The 27,019-nt window shown below is 41.4% G+C and overlaps 1 protein-coding gene across 9 annotated transcripts in view; it reads left to right on the top strand.

Annotated features, from left to right (window-relative positions):
• NEO1 (neogenin 1) overlaps positions 1-27,019 on the top strand; it is a 213,025-nt gene that overhangs the window by 64,329 nt on the left and 121,677 nt on the right. For all 9 annotated transcript variants that reach the window (XM_063346362.1, XM_063346361.1, XM_063346364.1 and 6 more), the window contains exon 3: positions 22,743-23,018. In XM_063346362.1, the coding sequence (XP_063202432.1) occupies positions 22,743-23,018 (276 nt within the window). The remainder of the gene's footprint in view (positions 1-22,742; positions 23,019-27,019) is intronic.

Below are 27,019 nucleotides of genomic sequence, written 5' to 3'. Positions count from 1 at the left end.
TTTGTATTTCGCTGTTTCCCGAGTATCAGGTGTGAACAAGGGAGTTTGAGAAGTAACAAACAGCAAAAGGCCTAAAACTTTCTTGACAGACATTAAGAAGCCCGTGTCATAACCTCACTTTGGGTGTTTTGAGTAACCTTTAGACATGACTTGGTAATAGCTTTTATTTAGGGGGTAGAAAGCAGGAAGCAGGTGGAGTTTGCGGGCAAAAATAAAGACTGTGACTGGGGAAAGTGCTCTGTTTTCAGAATGCCATTTGCTTCTGTTTCGGGGATCGGGAGTGTCAGACTGAAAGTGTTTTGTAAACCATGTAGCTGGAAGAGACTTATTATTACTTTGTAAGAGTGAGACTTCAAAAACCAGCAAAAAAAAAAAGTGAACTAAGGCAATGTAACTCAGAGAAGCCTATGAAGCAATTTTCTTTTGTTTCTCTAATGATGTTTGCCAGCCTTTTTCAAACAGTTTTTTTTTTCTTTGCTTAATAAATGTCTCGAGGTAATGAATTCTTCCTGACTAGTGCTACAGCATCTCCCAGAGCTGCTGCTTACTGTCATTTATATTCTGATGTTGTTTCGATTAAGTTAGCTTGTAGCATTGTTGTGAAACATCAAATGTCAGAAATAAAAAAAAAAATTGGGGTTTTATACCTTAAAGGAGTGACTTTCAGAGTCTCTGAGTGAGAAATAGGTTTCTAAGTTTCTTGGCAATGAGGACAATAAAAGCAGTTCTTGCACACTTATGTCAGGCAATTACCACCTTCTTACATTGCTGCTGTGGTGATTAATTCTGCTGTTTTCCACATGAGATCATTCAGTGTCTTGCTGCTGTTATCATTCTGGTCTATACTATCATTAAGTAAGGTTAATGGGGTTAAAAATGAAGGTAATCCAAAATGTCTTCAAAATTTCCAGTTCATTTTTCCAGCATCAGTGTAGAAGAGGCTATTTACTGGATAGTTTTTAAAATGATGGAATCTTAAAGAGCCTTTTAGTATTCAAAAAACAAAACAAACAAACAAAAGGCAAAACAACAAACCCCAACGCAATTCTGGTAAGTTTTGTTTTCAAAAAATCTGTCCCAGGAAATGAAACAAACATAGTCTAACCCAAACTGATATGGATGTTTACAACACAAACAGTTGCCCCTTTGTCTCGAGTTGGCCTGGCAGCTGTATTAGAAGACTGTCGATCAATTCCATGCAATAAGAATTGTGGGGTTTTCTTGTTCAGAAGTAGAGGAAATGCTCTTGACGGGTGTTCTGCGTTGCCTTATGCCCTGCTGTTAGGTTAGAAACCAGCATAGGAGCATCCTCTAGCTGCGGTGTGCATAAGCTGTTCTGCTACTCTGAAAGACTTATCAAATGTGGGGGTGTGGAAACCTATTTATTAACTCAGTTAAGCGGCAGGTGCTGTGCAAGACTCCACAGAGCTTAATCCTTTAGTTGGGAGGACTGGTAGCTTTGGTTGCTGAAGGCTTTGGAATGAGAGATGAAATATTTAAATTTGGGTTTAACTGCATTGCTTTTCTTGACCTCATTTGAATCCCTCAGTTTTATCAGTGGTTTTTAATATTTCTCCCTCCTCCCCCCCCTCCTTTTAATTGGGAGCTTTCAGGCAAGTGTGGGGATAGTTAGCATAGCAAGGTCTCTCCTCGGCTTCAAGGTAACAGCGGGAGGCAGCTAATTCCCTTCTTAATTGAGCAGTGGTATGTTGAATTCATATGGTGGGTGTGAATGTTGTACTGCGATGCACCTGATTTCTTGAAAAGAGAATATTAAGAAGCGTAGCTTGCATGTTTTAACTGCTTCTTACTCATTAAATAACTTCAGTACCTGAAAATGACAAATTCTGGTGAGTAATGTAAGTCAGGGCAAAGAAAATCCAGTAAAAACATGCCATGTTAGATCCGATATATGAAAGAATACAGGCTTCGAGTTTTCAGTCTTACAACTGCAGTGTTTTCCCTAGCAGCTGATGCTGAGCAATCCACCTGCAGTGAGTCTTCCATTAAGCTTTAACAGGCTGATAAATTTTGATAAATTTCTCAAATTATTTAAAAGACTTTTTATGTATTACAGCTTGACGGATCTAGAATTTTTGAACATCAGCAACTGAAGCTCTTTTATTGCCATCGGATGACAGATATTGATAGCGCAAGGGGCTGCAAGGTGACAGAGGGGCTTAGTCAACCGTTGTATGAAAAAATCAAACCAAAACACACACTCTCAGTACCTGGGCACAGACCAGGCTCTGCAGACAGTGACTGAATGCTTTACGTTAGACACCTACTTTCTTGGTTTCTTGCTCCAATTTATGGTTTTGACACAGTGCTATAAATGTGTCATGGCAGGGGAAAATTGATGATGGCGTGGATTTGGCAAGTTTGTAGTGCGTTTGACAATGTGCTTTTAAAGAACCTTTTCCATACGCGGTAATAGATGAGAAGCCTTTACTCAGCCGAGTTTTTGAGGTGTGAGAATCAAAGTTTCTGTGGCAACTGAGACTCCTATGGAAGTGGATCTTTTCCTTCTTTAATCTAGTTTCTCATGTGATTTAAAAGCAAGTCAGAAGTTATGATGAAGTATTACCTTATGAAGAATACTTGAATCAGCGCAATTAGGCTGTAACTCAAAATTGTATGGTACAGCACCTTGACAGTAAGTTGTTTACTGTTCTACCAGACTTCTAGTAGTATCTTTGATTTTTCAGAAACTGCAAACAGCAAGACATTAGTTAATTTTCTAAATGTGTGTGCTTCCGTGCTTTGGTTCCATTAGCAAATGAAGACTGAGATTGCAGTTTCTAGTGTTCCTCTCCTCCTTTGCTTCCTCTCGCTGTGCAAACGTAACCATGTTATCATGCTCTACACTGGATTTGTGAAAGAACTCATTTATTTTTCAAAGTGGTTTTGCTTGCCTTCTTTGAACCCAGAATATGACTGCACAAACCTGAGGGAGGTGGTGTGGTGGTCATATAGTCCATATAATTTATAGGGTTTTGCCATTATTATGATGGATTTGAACTACGGAAAGTCAAAGAACTGCCTAATTTATGTAAAGCCACAATGCTTTTTAATCTGCGCCTTACTACAGTATGTTTTTTTTTTTTAATTGGCTTTTGAAATGCAAATCTGTCTTTGATACTTAAGTGCCAGTTGGATCTTAAGCAGGGTGAGGGGCTGGTAAAAAGCACACATTAAAAAAAAAAAGGTTACAGAATTTTGGGGAACTTTGGCTGTAATTCATCTTTGTATGTAAAAGTATATATATTTTAGTGAAAAGTATAATGATACTAGCTGAAAAATATTCCCGAGATGATTTTTTTTCCAGTCACTATTTGGAACTACTTTGCTAAAGCTTTTATAAAGCTTTTATTGAGGGAAGAGATATACGAAGATGTAAAAGGTCTGAAGCGTGACAGTGACACCGAGTTTCATTGTAAGGATTTATCAGTTCTGTACATCCATTTAAAGACTGTTCACTAAATTATTTATTTCACCTCTTGTCTTCTTTTTTTCCCCCAAGTGAATCCATCTGTTTTTCTTCCTCTTCTTCCATTTATTTTTGCATTTGACAATGCCTGGCTTTGAGCTTTAAGTGTAATTTGCTTGATTGTGATGAGGTAGCTGCCTTGATACTAACTTTATGTCCAAATTTCGTTAATTCAAAAAGCACTGGGTGATAACTTATGACCTTTTTTTTCTCACATTTTGATTAAATAATCTCCTTATATTATTATTTCTCATTTATATATCATAGAAATTTTATTTTCAAACCTTCATTTTGTAGTTACTTTTAGAAAAAGTACAGGCAAGTCACTTCTGTTAAGAAATATTCCTGCCATGTAGTATCAAAATCTAAAAGGGTTCAATAAGCAGAAAAGACAGGTTTGTATTTAGTAAAAATATTTAATTCAGAACCATCTGAAAGCATTGCAGGTGCAGCACTGTCCAGAAGGAGCATGGTTTCTTAAGGAAAAGTAATTCTGAAAACTATTGGGGTGAATGTTCAAGTATTGTTTTGTGTTGAAAACACAAACACTGAAACCTTGGTAGACTTCCCATTTTTCCACTTACAGCCAGCGATACTTGGGTGGGTTCAGCCATGTCATGTGCATACTGGGAAGAGAGACTTTGCGCTTGAGCTCCAGGTATGCTCTAGTGCTCTGCTCCTGGGCATGGTGGCCTCTGAAGGTCTCTGCTTTTCTGACCTGAATAAATCCTCCTCATTCAGCTCATCATGTAGCTTGAGCTCTCCTGGGCTGTGACGCCTCTGGCTTCGGGTCCTACGGCTGTTGTACAGTGGAAGGACTTGTATTTTCATTATAATAAAATCCACTGTTTCACATCTTCAAAAGCTTTTTCTTTTCAAAAGCTAGGAAACTTCATTGAAAACCTCTGCAGTAATTTTTTTTGGCTGTGAAATGAAGGCTAAGTGTCAGAGCATGTTGATACCGCAGTTACCTGTCCCTTTGTATATGGTATGGTCTTATCCATGCGGTGTGCAGCACACAGTCACCTTCATCCCTTCTGCTCACCTGTCCCCATCCAGCTGCAGAATCAAACTCGGGGGCCAGGGACAGGGCTGGAGTTGTGTGGTGACAGAAATGCTCCATGATATTGCTCCCTCGGGTCTTGTACAGCTTGGGAGATCTGTAATCCCTTGGTCAGGGGATGCAAAAAGTGAAGGTGATTCCTTAGTGAGGAGGAGACTTAAGACCAGAGGACAAAGGCTGTCCACTCTGTTCTCTAACCTGCTGCAGAACATTGCGCAGAACCCCTCAATAACGAGGATGGCCACCTCTCGAGCTGTTTGACCAATGCAATTTGCTTCATGTCAGCACATCAGGTGGAGAGAATGAACTTCACTTGAGAAATTAGTCCAATTTTAGCTGACTAGATTGCCTTTTTAAGGTTTATTTGCATTTTGAGTTTATCTAGAATAGAAGAGCTGTCATATAACTGCCACTGAAATTAAAGGCGGCCTGGATGAGCAACTACCATGGTATTTACTGTAAAGTGGCTTGGAGCCATCAGTTACGAGCCAGGAGGTGCTGATGTCTCATCCTGCTTCTGTTGCAGGCTGATTATACGTTTTGCCTTTTTCTCAGTGGGCTAATAAAGGATTTATCTTCAATAAATTTAGAGTATTACTTTTTATAATGTAGCAAGATGCTGTAAATGAATACACTGAGAAAAGACCATGTAGAAATAAGTAATTTTGTATCCGTTACAGTACTTGGATGATGTGCAGTAGGCAAAGTTGGGGCCAAGAAATGGACTATTCCCTGAGCACAGCTTGTGGGAGGGAGGAGGACCTTGGTGGATGTGTTCTTGCAATTAAAGCATGATCTCTGCAAGGCACATCATCAAGGAGGTATGTAGTGGTTGTGAGAACTTGATTTCTGGTATGTTATAGCATTTATATAGCATATATACCACTTCTCCAAGCTCAGGATCGGTGCATCCCTAAGAGCAAGAAATCGGCCAAGAGACACAGGAGACCTGCATGGTTGAGCAGGGGGCTTCTGAAAAAGCTCAAGTGGAAGAAGGAAGTTTACAGTAAGTGGAAGAATGGACTGACCCCTTGGGAGGATTACAAGAATACCACCAGAGCGTGCAGAGATGAAAAAAGGAAAGCCAAGGCCGCCTCGGAATTAAATCTGGCTAGGGATGTCAAGCTCAACAGGAAGGGCTTCTACAAGTATATTGGAAGCAAAAGGAAGACCAGAGAAGTTGTGGGCCCACTGTTGAATGACAGGAGCTATGGTGACAGAGGATGCGGAGAAGGTGGAGTTACCGAATGCCTTCATTGCTTTGGTCTTTACTGCTCAGCCCAGCCCTCAGAAGTCCCAGGCTTTGGGGAAAGTAACGGGGAAAGAAGAAGTCTTCCCCTGGGTTGACGAGGATCGAGTGAGGGATCAATTAGATATTCACAAGCCCATGGGCCCCGGTGGGATGCACCCGAGAGTGCTGAGGGAGCTGGCAGAAGTCGTTGCTGGGCTGCTCTCCATCATCTTTGAAAGGTCCTGGAGAACAGGCGAGGTGCCTGAGGACTGGAGGAAAGCCAATGTCACTCCAGTCTTCAAAAAGGGCAAGGAGGAGGAGCTGGGGAACTACAGGCCAGTCAGCTTCACCTCCATCCCTGGAAAGATGATGGAACAGCTCGTTCTGGGCGTCATCTCAAGGCATGTGGAGGAAAAGAAAGCTGTCAGAAGTACTCAACATGAATTCACCAAGGGAAAATCATGTCTGACTAATCTGACAGCCTTCTATGATGGCATGACTGGATGGATAGATGAGGGGAGGGCAGTAGACGTGGTCTACCTTGACTTCAGCAAGGCGTTTGACACAGTCTCCCACAGCATCCTCATCGGGAAGCTTAGGAAGAGTGGGTTAAATGAATGGACAGTAAGGTGGATAGATAACTGGTTGAAAGACAGAGCTCAGAGGGTCATGATTAGGGGCACAGAGTCTAGTTGGAGGACAGTGACAAGTGGTGTCCCCAGGGGTCAGTACTGGGCCCAGTCCTCTTCAATATATTCATCAATGACCTGGATGAGGGGACAGAGTGCACCCTCAGAAGGTTCACCGATGAGACAAAGCTGGGGGGGGTGGCTGACACACCGGAAGGCTGTGCCGCTATCCAGAGAGACCTGGACAGGTTGGAGATTTGGGCAAAGAGGAACCTCATGAAATTCAAGAAGGGCAAGTGTAGGGTGCTGCACCTGGGGAGGAATAACCCCCTGCACTGGGACAGATTGGGGGTGACCTGCTGGAGAGCAGCTCCGTAGAAAGAGACCTGGGAGTCCTGTTGGGCAACAGGATGACCGTGAGCCAGCAATGTGCCCTTGTGGCCAAAAAGGCCAATGGCATCCTGGGGTGCATTAAGAAAAGTGTGGCCAGCAGGTGGAGGGAGGTCATCCTCCCCCTCTGCTCTGCCCTGGGGAGGCCACATCTGGAGCACTGTGTCCAGTTCTGGGTTCCCCAGTTCAAGAAGGACAGGGAACTGCTGGAGAGGGGACTGCAAAGGGCGACCAAGATGCTGAGGGGTCTGGAACACCTCTCATAAGAAGAAAGGCTGAGGGATTTGGGTCTCTTCAGTCTGCAAAAAAGATCACCAAGGGAGGATCTTATCAACACTTATAAATACTGAAAGGGTGGGTGTCAGGAGGATGGGGCCAGGCTCTCTTCAGTGGTGCCCAGGGACAGGACAAGAGGTCACAGGCACCAACTTGAGCATAGGAAGTTCCACCTAAACATGAGGAGGAACTTCTTTCCTGTGAGGGTGGCAGAGCCCTGGCACAGGCTGCCCAGAGAGGTGGTGGAGTCTCCGTCTCTGGAGACATTCCAAACCCACCTGGACGCATTCCTGTGCCACCTGCTGTGGGTGACCCTGCTCTGGCAGGGGGGTTGGACTAGATGATCTCCAGACATCCCTTCCAACCTTATGATTCTATGATTTAGCTATTTAATATCAAAATCACTTACTGGTGTATAAACAGTGGTGAAGAGTTAAGAATTTTGCTCAAACATTAATTTGTGTTGAAATTTTATGTTTCCTTTTTGCCATAATTATTAAGAACTGCATAAAAGTAGCCAGGTTGTATGGTTCTGGAATTGTGTGTCTTTTGCAAAGTTTGCCTAACTCTGAAGGTTACACCTGAACAGCGTTTTATTTCTTACTGGTCTCTGCATGTGTCTGTGCCATCCCTAAGGGACAAGAGAGAAGCTTAGTTCAGTGGCTCAGCAGAACAAACTATGTCTCCTCAGAGATGCAGTCAGCTTAGAAATAACAGCGCTTTTTCTACTTGGTATTGCATATTTCCTTTAAAAGCGAGGGGAAGAAAAGTCTTCATCTGATCTTCATAAGTAACTTTCTGTACCTTGGAATTAGAAAAAAACCTAAGAGCGTAGATCCTTCAGTGGAGGGTACTTAAGAGCACTTAACCAGTAAGAGTGAGTGACATGGGTGATAAATTTTCCTTGCAAAAATCCATTTACTATGAAAAAAGCATCTGCGTTTTTCATAAATTGGCTTAGATCAAAATGTGTTTCTTGTCAATGGTGGTTTTAACAAAACTGCGGTTTGTACTGTTTCTGTCAGCTGTTATTAAAAACTTGAGATTTAGACATTAAAGACAATAAATGTTCGACCTTATATGTCATTCAAAATTCTTAAAATCCACGTTTGTCCAGTTAAAGTAGGAAAAAAAAAAAATCTATGTGAGCCCTTGGACTGATCTACAGTAGTACTTGGACTGAAAGCAGAGGTCCGGATTCGGAACTATAATAAATATTTTCAGTGTAAGGTTAGGAAGAACAAATTCCTAGACTTTGTCGTCATTTACTTTTTCTTTAAGTAGTAACTGTACAAATCTGGGAGAGGGGAACTGAAGTGCTTGAAGTGATTTGTGATCTTGAGTGCTTCACTTTCTGGATATGCAGCCTGGAAAGGTTTGTCTTTGGGAGGCTGCTGGCGTGCCGTCTATTTCCTTTCCTTCCTTCTTGCCAACAAAACCCAAACAAATGCCAAAACAAAATGATGCTGATGTTTTACTCTCATTGTGAATGACTCGTATACTTCTCGTGTGATATTAGAGAGTTAGGGTACAATTTTTCTTCCAGAATTTGTTTCAGTTTAATTCTTTTTAGGAGGTATGGTAGGAGAGGACTTGGAATTTCTCATGCCTGAAATAATTCTTTGAAAAGAAATCAGTAGAAATCTCATCAAACTTAAAACTGTGTTGTTTTGTCTGTGAACTGGAGGCGTTGGAGAGAGTAGCAGGGTGTCGACATAGTAATGTCTCCAGACTTGGAGGGGGAAAACGTGTTGGTTCTGCTCCAGGATCTGTTCCCTCTTGGGCAGCAGTTGCTTGGTGCCCCTTGTTTTAGTGGAGTGCCTGCCAGGAGTTGCTACTGGAATTCCTAGAGCCCAGTTTCAAGTCATTGTTTACCCGGTTCATTTATCCAGCCTTGTCGAGTGCTGTGTTCTCTCCAGCAGCTTGTCTGAGAGCAACATACCAAGTTCTGATTTAGGATCAGCCTCTTGCCACATCCAAAGCTGGGAGCTGTGCAGTTTGGCTGTGGCTGAACTGGTAATTCTGGTGCTGGGTGAAAGTCCAGAGCAGGAGAGCTTTAGACCTGCTTGTTTAAACTGTCATCGATATCTAATGATCAACTTACTGCCTAGGTGAAGAGATTCTAATTTGCCAGTTGAATGACGTTAAAACCACTGTTTCTATTTAAAACTGCAGCTTTTCTTAAGCTTTTGTGTTTCAAGTTTATTACACCTAATGTTAAATAAAATCAAATGGCCTATTTTCGCTAATACTATCCCTGTCCCTAATTGTGTGGTGGGCTGGTTAAAGCTTGTTTGTGCTCACTGGAGGGTAAGGAATCCTCTCCTGTAGCTATAGGAGAGGGGGTACCAGTAGATCTGTAACTTGTGCCTGAACTTTCTGCTTTAGTGACAATTTAATGTTACTGTTTAGAAAAAACCTAACTGGTATGTATTTTCTAGAATGGAACTAATGTTTAATGCAGTGAGACATCCCTTACTGAGCCGAATCAGAAAAGGTGGTGGGGGGGTGCTTTTGGATCCTTTTCTCAGGTGGCTAGATGCAGGAAAAAATCCGGATTTTTGATTGTCCGTGACCAGCTGTCCCATTGCCACGGAGTGGGAATCTGCCTTCTTGCTGCCCTGTCTTGTTTCAGGTGGTTGTGGTAGCTGATCTTCATTCACAAACACACAGCACAGAAGCATTTAAATCCTGTGGTCATTCGTTAAGTTAAAATTTTCTTAATTAGCCATTATCTTAGGTGCAACATTCCATGTTGTTATAAAAAAAAAAGATTAGGTTTTATCAGTTTAACAGTTTGCAACTTAAATTGTTAAGTCCTGTAATTAGCAAAGAAAGTATCCTTTGTGTGTTTGATTAATGGAAAAAGTTGTCTTTATCTTAATGTACTTCAAAAACATAACAGAAACTTACTGTAAATCATAACAAAAAAATCAAAGCTTTTGGCAGTATACATTCAAATTTTGACCTTTGGTTTTGAAAATATGGAAAGCAGTATAGTTGATCTCTAGAGAAGCCTGAATTCTGTGACAGGGAGCTTCAGTGCCAGATTTCTACAGTTATTTGTGTTTATAGTAGAGGATCTGTTGATGGGTGATTCTAGATGGTGATGCAGAAGTAGAAAGTGAGAGCATATTGATGATGCATCAACACCCCTAAACAAGAAAGCTGGATGAACTTTGTTTAGATTAGCTTTCCTAGTTGTTAATATTTTCACTCAAATATGTATTTTTTTCCTTATTTATGTTCTGCATGTCAGCACCAGCAATCCCTTTTGTAATTTTGTTTGACAAGTTTTCACATAGATTGCTCTCTAAATCCCAAACTGTTGGGCAAGTGCTGGTTACATGCAGCCTGTAGTCTTGTCTCACTGCATTTTCTAGTCTGGGATTCAACAAGACGTTTCAGCTTTAGACAGTGTAGAAGTGAAGGGTCTCCACGCTGGCGTTGTTCAGAGTTTTTATCAACTGAATGCGGCACGTTGAAAATGATAGGAACGTGTGCTATCACACCTACCCGAATGAAAGGGGACACAAAAGTAGTAAGGGTAAGAAATACCTTGGCAGAAGTGTGCATGCAATAAATTCTTTATTTATTTCATAATAGAAATTCAAGAGGAAGTTTAATGACACTGAAAACTAAACAGAGGAAAATTATTTTTAATAAGGAAAAAAAATTAAGTTCCGAAACTTGCTATGGTTGATTTCAGTGAGGTTAGTTCTTGAAGCATAGGCTATGTCTCATCATTCACGTAAGTACACTAGAAATAAAAATGTTAAAAATTATTACAAAACCTCTGGAACTCCTGCTTATTTGCACATATAAATCCCTATTTCTGGAGGGAGCGTGGGGAAATGTCTTCAGATAACTTAGAGGTTTCTGTGAAATTGTTGCTCTTCCTTCTCTAATAATCTTCTGCAGTCCCGTTCCTGGATTAGGTGCGCTGTCAGTCTGCTCTTTTGTGACTGTTCTTAAATTGAACACATTAAAAATAAAGCCAAGAAAGGCTTCATTATGGAGATGCCATTAAAAAAACCATCTCGGATACGATGAGCTGAATTGTTAGAAACCGCTCATGACTCAAGGGCCGGGGTGTGGTAACCCACCCCTTAGCAGTTTTTCTCGGGATCCCGTTGAGGGACGGACAGTTTTATCGAGTAAGTTGCTAGTTACACGCCTCTGGTGTTTCTGCTCCTTTCTGCCATGTGTCCTCGTTGTCTCCAGACACCATCCTCCAGCTAAACGTTTCTATCTATAGATGTTCTTTGTCCTGCTGTATTTATGTATCCTGTTATGTCTTCAAGTACTCTATTTTTGAGGGATTTCTTTGCTATTTTTGGATTCTGATTATTTCTCTGTGAAATTGTTTAGGTTATTTCCTATCTCTAAATGTCTGTTGCCAGGTACCAGCTGTCTTTCTCACTGTCTATAGAGTTGCCTGCAAAAGTTTTTCTGATCTGTCTTTTCTTCCAGTTTCATGACAAGTTTATCATGACAGTCCTCTGTGCATTAATCTTCTTTGAATAGCTTGTTCACGTGAGCTTTTGTAAGTGATAGCCTCGCCTGGATCTAAAATTATTTAACCTGTCAAGCTCTTTTCTTTCACCAGAATACTCAGATCTTGTTCTTTTGTTATGGCTATTGATTTTGTTTTAGGAAGAGTAATTGTGAGTCTAAACTCTTTTCTTTTTAGGCAGTCTATTGATCGAGACCTGAGATTTCTTAAACGATGAAGCAATCTGCATACCTTATCTTAAGGTCTTCTCTTAAAATCCCACAGTGCTTTCTTTATTGTCCTTGCTATTAGAAAGATCTTCAATGGTACCAAATAAATTACCCCATAGTTTGTACCCCCTCAGTTCACTTTTTTGTGGTATTAGAAATGTCTGCTCACCATGTTCTCAGTGTCTGTGTAGATGAAATCCATTGTGGCTGTTGCAGCTCTTCCTGCCGCCTTGAGCTGCTGCTGTTGGTGCTGGAGCTTTCCTGTTTGTTTGGCCCTTTAATTGCAAGTCCTGTCTCTGATTTTAATGGTGCTGTTATTTCACCTGCTCTAGTAGTAGAATTATTTTTCTGTATTCCTGTGCCTTTTCTTGCAGCACATTCTGAGCCTGACCTTCCACTGTGCCATGGACGAAACCCCACACCTCCCCTCCCATTATGTTTATTGTAGTTTATGGTTGTTATCAGTGACTTCTGTATTTTTGAAAATCTTCCTTGAATCACCTTTCTTCTTCCCATTTCATTCCTGGAATAATTTATTGATCTCTTCTTGATAGCACCTGACTAGAGTTTGGATTTGTTTGTTTAGCCTTGGTCTGTCCTGTTGTTTTTGAACACCTCCAATACCTTATTAAAGATCAGTTCTTCTTTTCCGGTCTTTTGTTTCCTCCAAAGGGTTTCATAGAACCATAGAATCATTTTGGTTGGAAGGCATCTTTAAGATCATGAAGTCCAATTGTTAACCCAGCACTGCCAAGTTACCACTAAACTGTGTCCCTCAGCACCATGTCTACCCGGCTTTTAAATACCCCCAGGGATAGTGATTCAAGCCTGTTCCAATGCTTGATAACCCTTTTGGTGAAGAAATTTTTCCTAATGTCCATCCTAAACCTCTCCTGGTGCAACTTGAGGCCGTTTCCTCTCGTCCCCTTGTTTCTGAGGTACTTCCATCAAGGAATGCTGGATTAACTTCTTGCTTAGCATTTTTTCCTTCTACATTATTAGTTCTTTTTTTTTTTTAAACATACCTGAATCTTACTTTGTTAGGGTTTTCCATAACTGCTTCACTCCAAACTTGAGCAGCTGTACGCATTCAGTTATCTTCATTAAAAATTCTGCCAGGACACGTTCTGCAGTTGCAGAGCAACCATCTTTCATTTGGAAGTTACCGGGCACCAGTCATTCATCCTTTCTCAGAGCCAATCTTACTCCTTCATGGAATTCCTCTACAGCTTCTCCTGGAGCCGCAGCTGGTCAGGCTCAGAGCTGGATCATGGCTGCAGCCTTGGGATGCCACAGAGCATAGCGAGCATATGCTCAGCTCTTCCATTTTTTTCTGGTTAGGAACCTGTACCCCGGTTGGCACAGCATCAGGATGTCCATCAAGTCTGCTCTTTGTTTCTTGGTCTGTTCTAGTGCTTCCTTATTCCTGGCACTTCTGTCAAAGGCAGTGTTCAGCAAAGTGGCCTCATAAAGTTGTTTTTAGATGTTTGACTTACTCGATACTGTGCTGTCAGTCACAAGTCTAGTTGTTTCACCAGGATTGTTTTATTGACTTTTGTTTCACTTCTTTTCATCAAGCTTTTGTGAGAGAAGCTCACAGGGGGTTCTTGTGTCCTGATTTGGGTGTGAAGAGTTGTTCCGGGCTAAGTGAAGTTTCTTAAGAAGCCAGGATCTCTGTATTTGTTTCCGTTGATGGACTGAGTTCAACAGGTACTCTGAGCTTTCTGTGTCCTGGTTCAAAATCAGAGTTGCTCTGTAATACTCTATTAGATTTGATCTCATCAACTTGTGAGTTTTTCCTACGCGTCTGTGTTCTTACATTGTTGTATTTCAGTTTGGGCTTCCAGGACATTCAGGTTTGCAAAGTCTGCCACTGGTATGTAAAGGACAACTATATACTTTCTGTTTAAAATATGTTCTGTGAGAAACTTTCTTGCCAGGTAAACCTTTAGAATATTGTGATGCGTTTTACTAGTCCAAACATGCTTTTAAATTTTTGCATGTGTGGTTTCTTAGTTTTGTCTTTAGTTTGTGGTTCTGTGGTGAAGCTCGGATCCAAGTCTGAGAGGGGATGGTGGCAACCTCAAATTCATGCAGTCTGACCCTGTGCTCCAGGCCAGGATCAATTTTGCCCTAGCTTTCCCTGCTAGAAGCTCGTTTGGACAAGTGTAATTCTCTTCCTCTTTGCACAATATTTTGTGCAATATTTTGCTCTCTCTCTCCATAGTTTTCGGTATAGCTTCCCCATATCATAGCGTCATCAGATAATTGAACTTGGAAGGGACCTCAGGAGATCTCAGGTTCAGTTGCACGTTCAAAGCAGCTCAGAGTTCACGCCAGGCTGCTCTGTGTTAATTATATGTATATAGGTGGGTATGTCAGTGCGTGCATTAATGACGTCCTCTCCCTTTTCCTCTGCTTCTTAATTCTGATCAAGGGATACCTTTTTTAAATCACTATATGTCATGTCAATTGTGCCACCAAGTCTGTGTTTAACAAAGTCAGGGTTCTGATTATGAACTAGAATGTCTCATTCCTGTTGTACCCTCCACATACTTCTTGCTTTAGTTTAGCCAATGAGGATGTTTTCGTGGTGGGTTTTCCTCTCTCCGTGTTATAATCCTTTGAAGAATATTCTGTCTCCCCTGACTAGTTGTCTCCTGCCCAGATTTTTGGCCAGGTTGCATTCTCTCCTGTCTAATTTGTGTAAGCGAGGGGGGAAAAATTATGTGATAGTTTGTGTTTCTCATTTGTAGAAACAACTAGAAGCATCTGGCTTTATCGTAATTCAGGTAATCCCGGACTTCTGTTCTCCATGAATGTTTTGTAATTATGTAGTCTAATCTGTTCACTAGTGAGATTCGTGAAATATGTCTTATTAACAAAATCGTATTTTAAAACGTGTTTCACACCTCTGCCACTCAGACAAATGATGCTGAATAATGTTCAAGCAAAGGAGAAGAAAAGGAGCTGTGATAATTTAATGAAGTGTCCACAGATGGCTGGATTTATTAATTTTTTAACAGGGTTGGGGTGAGAAGCTGATGTGCTAACAAAAAATATGCGGCATCTTTGATATCCACTGCTTCAGTGAAGGGTAACAGATGTTGTAGCTTTTTTACCAATAGGGTATTGTGTTTCTATACTCCTTTACCTACTTGCATGGCTAAAATCTTCACGCTTCCCAAGAGGCGATTTTAATAAAGCAGTAATAGTGTTATGGATTTGTCCTAAGTTCAAATTCGATCAGGCAAACAAGAATGGGGAAAAAATTAAAATGTCTTAAAACTATCAGCTTTTTGTGTAACCACTCACAGCCTCTCAGCGTTAGCCCCAAAGAGGTTAATGCAGAAGGATTTGAAGGTGAAAGCTGCAGGGTGGTATTGTTTGTAAATGATACTCCAGAAGTTAGTGTAGGCTTGGGTAAGTTATGAGAAACTTGTGTTAGAGTAACATTGGGTGATGGAGGATTTTCAGAGCCTGGTGTACAGGAGGGAACGGGTTTGGAAAAACTATGATCTACTCCTGTGTTTTATAGAAATAATTGGGGGGGAAAAACAGGGAAAAGACTTGCTGAGCACATTGAGATGTCACAAAAGAGCTGAAACCAGCTTTGGGAAAGAGATAATTGCATAAATGTGTAATATGTGTGTGTGTTTAGAGATGTTTAATGCTTATACAAGTTACTCTGTTAAATTCCAGTCTGTGAGTAGCCATAGAGGAGACTCAGGCACATGACAAAATGGCTCGGCAGGCTTGTGACCGTAGAGTAATGGCACACAGCCCTGCCTTGGGCAGGGAAAAAGGGAATTCCTCTGCAGCCTTCTGTTGCCTTTGAGACGAGGAAGTTATTCTCTTTTCTTATTTTTGTTTTGCAGACTTGATTTGGCAAGCTCGATGCCAAAAGATTAGTAAGATTCTAAAGAGGATTAAATATGTGTCTGGTAATAGCATCCACACTGAATAAAAGTAAGCGTTTACAGTGGCTGCTGACAGTCAGCATTTAGAGCAGAACGCAAGCATTCACTCTGCAGTTACTTAGAAGGTAGTCATATGAGCGAGTTATTTAGTATTTGTTGATTATGGAACACTTTTTCCTTTCGGTCTCCTTGGGAATGGTTGGCACAGGCCGTGGTTGCAGGGAGACTGCTCCAGTAGATCAGCATCTGGTGCAGCGCAGTCCTCCTCTGCTGGGAAGTAGAGGAGAGGAAACACTGGCTCCATTGACTGCAGCAGACTACAGCCAGAATTTTTACCATGTTTTTTTTTTTTTTTCCCCAGGAGCATGGGAATTACTGCTTTTCTAGGCACATCTTTGCTTTCTCAGACATCGAGACAATGGGCCACAAATCTCAGTAGTGCTTAGACTGGGGGTGCCGGCTGAACGGAACACAGTTGTGTTAAGTGGATTGTTCATTCACATTCCTACCATTGCTCTGGTCTTTCGGCGAGGGGAGAGACAAAAGGGAAGGAGAAAATAGGGACAGAGTTGACTTTTTTTTTTCTCCTCCTCTCATTTGCCTTGTCCTAGCAGAAAATGTGAAGTTTGTGGTGCGTCTAATTCCTATTGTATGCATGTGAGAATCTCGCTGTTGCTTATTTGTTCTCCTACCAGTGTTCAGAAAACATTCCAAGTGGAAAATCATCCTTCCCAAATTGAGTTTATTAACCTGCATTCCTGCTAGGTCAGTAGTATCTTCCTTCAGTGTCCTAAAATCAATACATAATGTATTTGTACTGCCACGGAATGATTAATGTACGTACAAACGTGAAAAAATCATCAGAACCTCAAAGTATCATTTATCATTATGTTTCCTTAGCAAAAGACGGGTAATACCTTTATTGCAACATGTGGGTGAAAAGTGGGTGCTCCTTGCTCATTAGAAATGTAACTTATTTTCTTTAGATCTTCTGGCTTAGTCTTGGTGACTGAAGTGATTGGAGAAATACAGACCAGAGAAAATTTTTTAAAATTTAACTTTGAAAAACAGTTTTAAGTGTGTTTTGTAGTTTAAATAGGAAGACTGTGAATTTGTTTCATGGTCATGCATTTGAAAATGATTATAGAAATTTAAGGAAATGGAGGCTCACGAGTAAATTGGTAATTTGAAGAGGAAAAGACAAACTGTAGTGAGTGGCAAGACTCTGGACTGGTGGATGAAAGGGGGTTTTCCAGCAGTACACGCTGCAGGAGCTGCGCCAGCACTCCAGGACCTGCTACTGTGTTTATAAACAGGTCTCAGAATTAATAGTAATTAAGGCTTATATTTAGAACGCCTTTTGTAATACATCATTATTGTTTTGTGGTTGTCTGTTGGCTAAAGCAAAAGGGTCCTCCTCCACAATGGAGGCTTTTAAGCAGTGCAAATTGCAAATAATCGTAGAATAAGAGAAGATTACTCTCTAGGACAAAATTATAGCCTAGGATAAAATATATATTTTAAAAACACACAGAACTGTGATCATATAAAGGTTTTACTGGCATTAAAGATGACCTGGAAGATGAACTGTATTTTCATTGCTAGTAAGTAATGAAACCATCTCTAATAAAGCTTATTTAACCTTAATAAGGCACCTGCACACAGCAGAATATGCAATGCCTATCTTGTCCAAAAAGTGAACAGCACTGGTAAGGGATTTAAATTAAAGCATAGTTGAGCTTTATGTTAGAAATTACAGGGCTCTAGTCCTCCAGTAACATTCTCACTTATGCTCCAAGTTGTGGATAGGATGATTTTCCAAGTGGTAGCTGAGGTGCAGAGAGAAGTCCTAGTGCTCCTGACGAAACGATGAGGTCCAGGACTCCCTTCCAGGCTGGCGAAAGAACTGCCTTGATATGCATGTCTGTTAATAAAGATTTCTAATGAATTGTAAATTTGGGGGCTAGTATGTTCTTCTTGAAGAATAACTGATGGAGAATGCGTGTCCAGAAAGGCAAGGGGTGATCATAGACCAATTAGTCTGATCTTAACACTGTGCCCTTTTTAAAGGGGTTGTGAAGGCGAGGGTAATTAAGACGGAGGGAAGTGGGAAGAAGGCTAAACTGTAACATGACTCTGGTCTGTGGTTTGCGTCTCAGCTTCTTGATGAAGCAGTTCATGTCTTAGAGCACTGTAATACGATGGGCATGCTGCAACACAGCCTTCTGATACGCTGTCCCGTTAGAAATTGTTAAAGGTCAAAATGACAGAAATTTAAATGAGAATATTGAGATTGATAAGGATCGGAGGTAATTATGAGAATTTAATGCGTTATATTGAGAAGGAAATCTTCAGAATGGAAAGGTGCCTCAGAGACTAGACTTTAGAAAGATCACATTTGTCGTCTTCATCAGTCATTTTGCAAAATACAAAGAACAAAGTATATACCTACAAAATCAACAAGTGTGGCGAATCTGGGAGACTGAGGTCTTGATGGTCTTACAGGACGAATGAAATGGTGCTATGGACACAACAATGGTGAAACTGACTGCACAGCGTGCAAAGTCGTGCAGGTACAGCGCTACCCTTGGTATGGTAGGAGAGAAAAGAAAGGTAGTTGGTGGATTATAGGATAGACTGTAACCTGCCAGTGTGCAGAGAGTTAATGTGATTCTTGGATCATTTGGGAAGATATTTTCAGTAGACACAGGGAAGTGATTTTGTCATATTTCCATGGATGATTGTGATCTTAAATTACAATAGGTGCTTCAATTTGTCTGTTGCCTCTTTGTTGTTCTGCCGGCGGTGCGTGGTGGGAGAGTGAAAAGTGATAGATACCAGTTGAAGCAAAAGAGATTCTGACTGGATTAAGGAGGAAGTTCCTCACCATGAAGATGGTCAGGTGGTAGAACAGGTTGCCCAAGAGGTTGTGCAGTCTCCATCCATGGTGATTTTCGAGACCTGAGTAACCTGCTCTGACCAGGCCCCTTCCTACCCAAATGGTTCTGCAATTCTGAGCCTTTAAAGGTGGACAGGGTGGTTAGGGAAATGCGGAAAGGAAACTGAAGATTGTAGCTTCATTAACTAAGCAGAAGGAAAGTTGAAAGTAGCTATGATTTTTATTCATCCGAATACCTTAGAGGGAGGGAGTAATGGATAAATATCAAAGATGTAAAATAATTAATACCAAAACAAGGTCAAGATCAAAGGACTAGAAGTTGGTTGTAAATACAATGGGAGGGGAAACCAAAAACTTTCAGAGGAACGAAGTTGTGGAAGGAGCCTCTAGATAGAACTCCAAGAGGGGAGGAAAATATGTAATGGTTGGAGATGGACCTGTACAAGGTTATGGAAGGAATTACTTGACAGAACAGAAGTGAGCTGTATGTGAGAGAAGTAATGGGTTAGAATTCAGCCCAGCTATTCTGAAGGATTGGGAAGATCTTTGGAGTTGTGCTCCTTCCCCAATGATATACATGTTTTAGGTTCAGTCTGTTTTCTCTCTGTAGCATCAGAGGTTAGCCACAACTAACAGCAGGTATGCTGCCACTTCTTGTTGCATTAACTTTCTTCATCTCTCACGTGCTGGCACATAATAGTTGGTGGATTTTGGTCTTTTACTGTAGGTCTTATGTTTAATATAGGATGCAAAGACAATGTTTTGTGGGTTTACTCAAATAAATCTCCCATGTGCTTGGCTTTGCAGAGCACCGGAGTTGGTGCTGTTGGCCTGGTTCAGGCTTATTTTTCTATGATAGAGGAATATATGAAAGTTTTATGAGAGGTGTGTATTAAAATTTGTACTTAAGTGGGTGCTAACAATGAAGAATTCTACAGTCCAAGTAAAGAAGTTTTTCATTCAAGTGAGAAAAGCCTGGACATGTGGCATCAGATGTTGCTTCTTGCTGCTTCTCCAAATATTACTACAAAAATTGGAGAGCAAAGATTAGACAGTTTAAAAAAACAAAACAAAACAAAAACAAACCCCCCAAAAAAAACCAAACCCAAAAACCTGTGGAATTTTCTCGACAGTAAATAGGGATTCAGGCTGAAAATGATCGAAAGTACCACTTAATTAAAAAAAATGCATGTTATAGATTCTTTCTTTAGGCAGTCACATATAGTGAATATGGACAGAGAAAACTACAGGAGGTGGGGTTTCGGCACCAGTATGTAACTGCGAAGCTGCACGTGGCGATATACTTTATCGGGAAGCTAAGGCACAAGAGGTAGAAAACTCGTCCATCCCTTTTCCACCCTTTCACACTGAAGAGCCATGCAGTACTTTTCAGCCATGGGGATTTTGCACACTTCAATATCAAGTTCAAGTCCCTCATCTGAGTGATTGTTTGTTATCCCTTGTTGAAGGAAGAAAGGATTGCAAAGCACTGAACTAGGTATTTAAAAAACAAATTAAAAAATATAGAAAAATGGGTCCTATTACTGTTAAATTCTCAGTGCATTCTTGATAGGTGTTAAGTGATACATAAAAATACTGGGTTGAGCTGTTTGGAAATGAGTGTCTAAAAACAATGTAAAAGAATCATCTTCTCAAGAGATAAATGAGAATTTTTCCAATTAGGTCAAACTTATGAAAATGGAAGATAGTAAGTAAGGAATTTCACCCTTAAGCTTGCTAGGCAAAGTGGAAGAGGTGAGAACTGATCTAAACCGTCACAGCCTCTTTTGTGTATAATCGTGACTATGAGGTATCACCTGTGAAGTGTTTTCTGATCTGGGGTCTTGGCTGTGTGCAGTAGCACTGAATTAGAGGTTACGGAACCCACTGCTTCCCAGCAGGCTCCGTTCTCATGCTTGAATAATTGTACTAGGACGGTTTAATTTGTGTAACCCAGAGTCCCACTTTCCGTCTTTTATATTGAAAGCACGGAGTGTACTGACTTTAAAGAAAAAATCATAATATGTACTTGAAGCTATGCGCTGTTGAGAGGGAAAGGTAAGATGTCAAGAGTACTGACAGGCTGTTTCTACGACAATATTAGTTTTAAGTGCAAGCATAAGAGCAAAAGAAAATTTTACTTGGAGACTATTACTACAGTGAGCAAGCTGTGCCTTGTCCCGTGCGAGCGTGGACTGCACAACCGCCCCTGTGCAAGCTGTAAAGGGAGAGCTGATAATCCAGATAACTGCTGTGGAAAATGGAGAGCAAGGGGACTCTTATTTTTCCTGTCCCATGTTTGTCATTTTTGCTCCTCCTTCCTGTATGCTGTTGCCTTTATTGAACCATTTGCTTACACCAGTAATGTTCTTCAGTGTGCAGTCATCAGCTGGACTGGGTATTTCTGTTTGGAAGATCCAATATGTACACTGTTACGGAAAGCTGTCATGGAAAACGCTTTGTGGTCGGTTGACCTTGGCTGGCTGCTGGCTGCCCACCCAGCTGCTCCCTCACTCCACTCCTCAGCAGGGCTGGTGGGGGTGGGGGGTGGGGGGCAGAAAAGAAGGAGGAAAACTTTGTGGGTCAAGACAGGGAAATCACTTGCCAGTTATTACAAGGGGAAAACAACCTTGACTTGGGGAAAATTATTTTAATTAAAGTTGGGTGGTTAAAAAACAAAGACAAAAACTACAACACCTCCCCCTGCCCTCTTCCTATTCCCCAGGCTCAACTTCCCTCCTTCATTCCCAGTTCTTCTGCCTCCTGCTCCATCCTGGTCTCCCCAGGGTGGCACCCAGAGCTGCTCTTCCTCCTCTCCTCCTCCTGCTCTGCCCTGGCTGTTGCCAAGGGCTGGTTCTCCCACTTTCCTCATTGCTGTGCAGTGGCTTCCCCTTTCTTGGATATGCTTTCACAGAGGTGCCACGAGCTTCGCTGACTGGCTCAGCTGTGGCCTCTGCGGGGCCACGGTGGAACCAGCCACCATGTCCAGCGCAGAATGTCCTGAACCTCTTCTCACAGAGGCCATCCCAGCAGCTCCCCACTGCCAGCACTGGGACACGGCCACCCAAAGCCAATGTGAAGCCATTCAGTGGACTTTGGGTATCTCTGGAGAATGTTTTCCCTCAGAAGGTGACACGTTTGTTGCGTGGCACTGCTGGGCCAGACTGGAAGCGGGAGCTTTGTGTTACGCTGTGGAGAAGTGCGGTTCTCAGGTACACCAGCGTGAGAAAGATAAATGTTTGCATATGAATAAATGCAATTTTTACCTTATGGTGCTATATGTAAGGCTTTTTGTAGCTGGAATCTTCAAAGGGATATCCAGTTTCCATTGAATTTCTGGGAGATTTGATCCTTTAACACTTCAGGCTCCTTTTCATGGTCTAGTTAAATTACTGTGAAGCTAAACCTTTACTTAGACATGGTGACAAAATTGTATAAAATACTTTTTCAACTTTTTTGGCTTAAGTTCTTAACTGCCATACTTCTAATTTTAAAATAGGAAGTTTTCTAAGTTGACAGGAGAAAAAAAAACCCTGTAAGTAGTCCTGTAGGCAGTACCTGAAGGTGTCATGTAGGCTGTAAAGGTGGGAGTGGAAGGTACACAGAAGCCTTCTGCTGTCCTGGTTACTATCTCCTGAGCGAGTACTAGAGGGCATCTGTGTTCTGCTGCAGGTGAATCGGTAGCTCTAACAGAACACGGTTCAGACTCTCTTTATTCGGATGTACCAGGCAGAGACGCTGTCTTGATTTTTGCCACTCTTGTGCTAGCTACTCCTGAAGCAGCAGCACTGGAGAAGTGAGCAGAGGTTACCTGCGTGTCTCCTCACGTTTTTGAGGACTCCAAAGACTTCTGTTTTGTTGTTGACACTTGCTTAAAAACAAACTACTTTTGTTTTTAAATCAGTACTTTTATTACTAGTTTTGTTTGTTCTTACACCAGCTATGTTTTAGCATTGTGCTACCAACTGTTAGGATTTTTAAAAAGTTGGAGAGCAGCCTAATTTATTTTTTTAAAACTAGATTAATGAATCTTCACTTGGACTTCAGAGCTTTGGTGTCATCTTCAGAATGCCTCTATTTTTATTTTATTTTTCTAACTCTGCTATTTTGTATTTGCAGGCCTTCCCAGGTTCACCAGTCAGCCAGAATCTTCATCTGTCTATAAAGGAAACAGTGCAATCATCAACTGTGAAGTCAACGTTGACCTTGCACCGTTTGTGAGGTGGGAGCAGGATCGCCAGCCAGTCTTTCTGGATGATCGTGTATTTAAGTTGCCAAGTGGAGCTCTAATTATTAGCAATGCTACTGAAATGGATGGAGGACTCTATCGCTGCGTCATTGAAAGTGGTGGGACCCCCAAATACAGTGATGAAGCAGAGCTCAAGATTCTTCCAGGTACTAATCTGTTTCTCTTTTTAAAAAGTTAATAATTAAAAAATTAGTCAAGTGATAGGAGGGGAACCTAACAAGAATACTTAAAAGGGAACACGTGAGAATCTGCTCTGTTGCATTTTTGTATATTTTAAGTGGAACTAAGTGTAATGTGTGTTGTGGAAGCTGGTGGTTGGGGTTTCTTTTTTCTGTTTTTTTTTTTCCTGTTTTTTTTTTTTGTTGTGTTTTTTTTTTTTTTTTTTATAATGTAGCTTAAAATGAGTGCAGGCACTTAAGCTAAAGGATTTTGGTCTTTGGGAAGACTGACCTGTATCTTGCAGTTGGGAAGCAGAAAAGCAAAATCAGTTTATTAGTGTCTGAGCTCTGCAGTAGTTGGAGATAAGCCGGAGATGCGGACATAATTTTTTGCCATATTTAATGGTTTAGCTTTTAAGGGCTTTTTGGGAAAGACTTCTTTTAAAGAGTCACTAGTAATACACTTCTGCTGTGACGTGTTACAAAGAGGGAACTGACTGTTTGGGGATTTCTAAGTTTCTCAGGCTTGAATCTCGTGTTTAAAATCCCATTGAAGTTTCCAAAAGAAATTGGTGCTTTGTCCCTCACTCTTGGGATGCTTAAGCTCAGGCACTTTCAGTTCTCCCAATATTTAGGAAGTTCTGGTTCTTCAAACGTTGGAGCCTTTTGGGAAGTCTCCAGACCCCAAGAAGGTGGGATGACTCTTTATTTCGAAAGGTTTAGCTGTGCCTATTGTGCAGAAACATTTAGATTATTTTTTTTTTTATAAGAACGAAAGTCCATCCCTGTTTCTACATTTAGTGTGTTCTGTTTCGAATGACAGTATTGCACAGAGCTGTGTGTCACCAGATGGTCTAATACTGCGTTTTGAAAATTGACCAAGAATAAGGCAGGAACGTGAATCGCACTTTCCCAAACTAGGGAAATTCAGGCTGTGTTTTGTACGAGTTTTCTTAATTATTTCCAGAACTTTATGCCATCTCCTCTGAATTGGTCTTCGTGTTGGAATTCTGATACAATTTTTACTGCTTTTGGAGAGCTGCCCGAGAAGGCTGCTGAATTTCCATCTTGGGAGGTTTTTGGGGCTAGGCTGGGCGATACCATGCTTGGCCTGACCTCACCTTGGCAGCAGGTGGGCTTCACACAGGTGGGTGCACTAGGTGTCTTCAGAGGTCCCTTGCAATGAGTACCTCTGTTCCTCATGACTATGGCACTTTTCTATTTAAAATACCCCAATTTTACAATTGCGGCCTTCCCTCTCTTACAATGGCGGTATTTGCTAGGCTTTGGAAACTAACCGTGCTTAAAGTGGGAAGTTGTTTCATTTAGTTCTTTAGCCTTTCTGAAAAGAAAGGCTCATCTTTTCTTCTACTAAGGATATAGTTTTTGAAGAAGGACACTTTTGGAAAAGACGCTTAATTGAACTATTTTAGTTTGGTCTGTGTTCATTTTCTCCACACCCTCAAATGAATTCTTAAGACTTTTTCTGATACTTGGCAATTAAAGATTTGCTGATCAAGTCCCATATTGTGTTAATCTTTCAAATTCTTTAGCTCCAGATGTAATTTACTTGCTTTTGTAATGTTTTGCTGAAGGTGATTAAATATAACACTATTAGGGAATACAAATAATGCTGCTTCCTTGCTTGATCATGACTCTGAAAATGTTGATAGTTTTGTGAAATCCCTCCCAGTGGTTTTTTATATTTTAAAGTGGGATTAAACTGTTGCATGGAAAGCTCTCTTAATCTTGAGTGGCCCCATAATTGATTGTTTAGTCTGAGATGTATTTGAAAGAAGGATTTGTATTAATCTGTTCTTCATTCAGTTTATTGCATTTTTAAATTGTTATCTGATGCGTGCCTGACAGCGACCCCCCTGCTTTCCTTCTAAATCTTTGAAATACACCCAACACACACGTGTATTGCACAGATTTGCATCCACAGACAGCAGCCTACTTTTTCTTATGGTGAGCTTCTGCCTTTCCTCTGCCACCGAGCAGGAGGATACCTTTCCAAGCTCTGCTGCTTAAAAACACATGCTTTCAAATATAGGAATGCAATGGGAAAAAAAAAAAACCCACTTAATTTTTGAATCCAGTTTCCACTGACCTGAGAACTAAACTCCTTTTTGGGAGCTTGGAGCATTAATGAGTTGTGTCTCCGGTGAATCACACCAACTCCTCTCCCTAGTGTCATGATTGCTTGCTGGCAATCTGTTACATACATTTTCTGCAACTTGGCTTGCTCCATATGCCCCTGCGGGTCAGTCTCACTGCGTTACCCGCCTGTTCACACGCGGTCTTATTTCTGGAGCAGGCAGACTAGTTCCCTCTGACAGGGAACGTGGGCAGAGTCGCTACGATACAGACAGATGGTGTGATCCAGGATCGCTCTCAGTTTGGCTCCCTCTGCCCGGGACAATTCTGAAACGTGATTTCCATCGGGACTGGTTCTCTCAAATACCTTGGCAACGTCATCGCATTAGATCTTGGGACACGTGCATGCCCTTAGCGTAGTGCTGTAAACGCTCAGTTATTATTTTTAGTGCTTTGAGCTGAAGAATACCGAACCTATCAATTTTCAGAAGCTGCTGTGAGGGGAGACCTGCACCCCAGGTGAGACAGGGGCCGGACACTGTGTGTGACAGGCACGGAGTGGGCTTCAGCGGGCAAAAGTAGTGTAGGTACAGAATAGCCTGCCCTCATTTAGGGGGCCAAAAATAGCTTGTCTAATTCTGGAGCTTGCTTCTTATCAAACTTGTAAGTGCACATTTGTGACCAGAGGAGACGGCCTCAAGTTGCACCAGGGATGGTTTAGGGCGGATATTAGGAAAAATTTCTTCACCGATAGGGTTATCAAGCATTGGAACAGGCTGCCCAGGGACGATATGGTGGAGTCGCAATCCCTGGAGGTATTTAAAAGCCGGGCAGACGTGGTGCTGAGGGACACGGGTTAGTGGTAACTTGACAGTACTGGGTTAATGGTTGGACTTGGTGATCTTAAGGTTCTTTTCCAACCTAAACGATTCTATGATCTGATTATTTAGAATACAGCAATTAATGCAGCATAAATACTGGGGATTTGTGCAGTTGGCAGAAAGAGCTACGATAACTAACAGGGTAGAAAAGCTGTGGCTGGTGTGTGGGAACTCGTTTATTCTCATTATGGTGCGAGGTACGTGCTGAAGTTACTGTAGAGGCAAAGGGTACAAACAGCATGTTTTGTCCAGGTTTTACTGGGGCCCCTTGATGAATTGGTTACAGTTCTAGTTAAAATTGATTTTGGAACCTTTTTCCTAACGTTACATTTTGAGGAGTCATGGATATTTTTAGTAAAGTAGAAAAATAGCCTTTTGTTCTGAGTACTTATTTTAGTTTAGTTCAGAGTAGGTTGCTGGACAGCCGTTATTGGTGGGCATGTTTTCAATTCTCGCAGTCAAAATGGCCTTTTCCAATAGTAAAAGGCACTTTGCTTGTGCTTGTTCTTAAGGGAGGGAGGAAAAAAAAGAACCAGACCCCTCTCCAGCCCAATTCAAAGCAAAACAAAAACTAATTCAGAGGATTTACCATTTCCATAAGGATGGGAAACGGCGGTGGATTTTTGTTTTAGTAGAAATCTTGTGTTATTTCAACATGCAAATGATCTAGTTATTTTATTTTGCTTAGGGTTGACTCTCAGCTGCAGCAATTTCATTCCTTACTGTGTAAAAGCACTTTCCCAGGCGGGTACCTGATGGAGTCAGGTGATTGCAGAGGTTGGCTGTCCGAAGTCAAACCTATACCTTTCTTTACTAAATCTTGGCAAGCTCGTGGAATTTCCAGTTTCAGGGCCATAGCTTTTAGCTGAAACTATTTCCCAGGGAGTCTGAGGAGTTGGAATCCCAGCAGTGTCTGATTTGCCGCTTGTGTGTGTCTGGAGGAACCAGTGAAGAGCTGCTCGTGTGGGAGGCTGGGAGAGTCTCTTACAGAAAGCCGGTTATGGAGCTAAG

This window comes from Chroicocephalus ridibundus, chromosome 9 (genome assembly GCF_963924245.1).
Source record: "Chroicocephalus ridibundus chromosome 9, bChrRid1.1, whole genome shotgun sequence".
In the NCBI taxonomy this organism is placed as follows: domain Eukaryota; kingdom Metazoa; phylum Chordata; class Aves; order Charadriiformes; family Laridae; genus Chroicocephalus; species Chroicocephalus ridibundus.
This window is presented reverse-complemented; position numbering and strand designations above follow the sequence as displayed.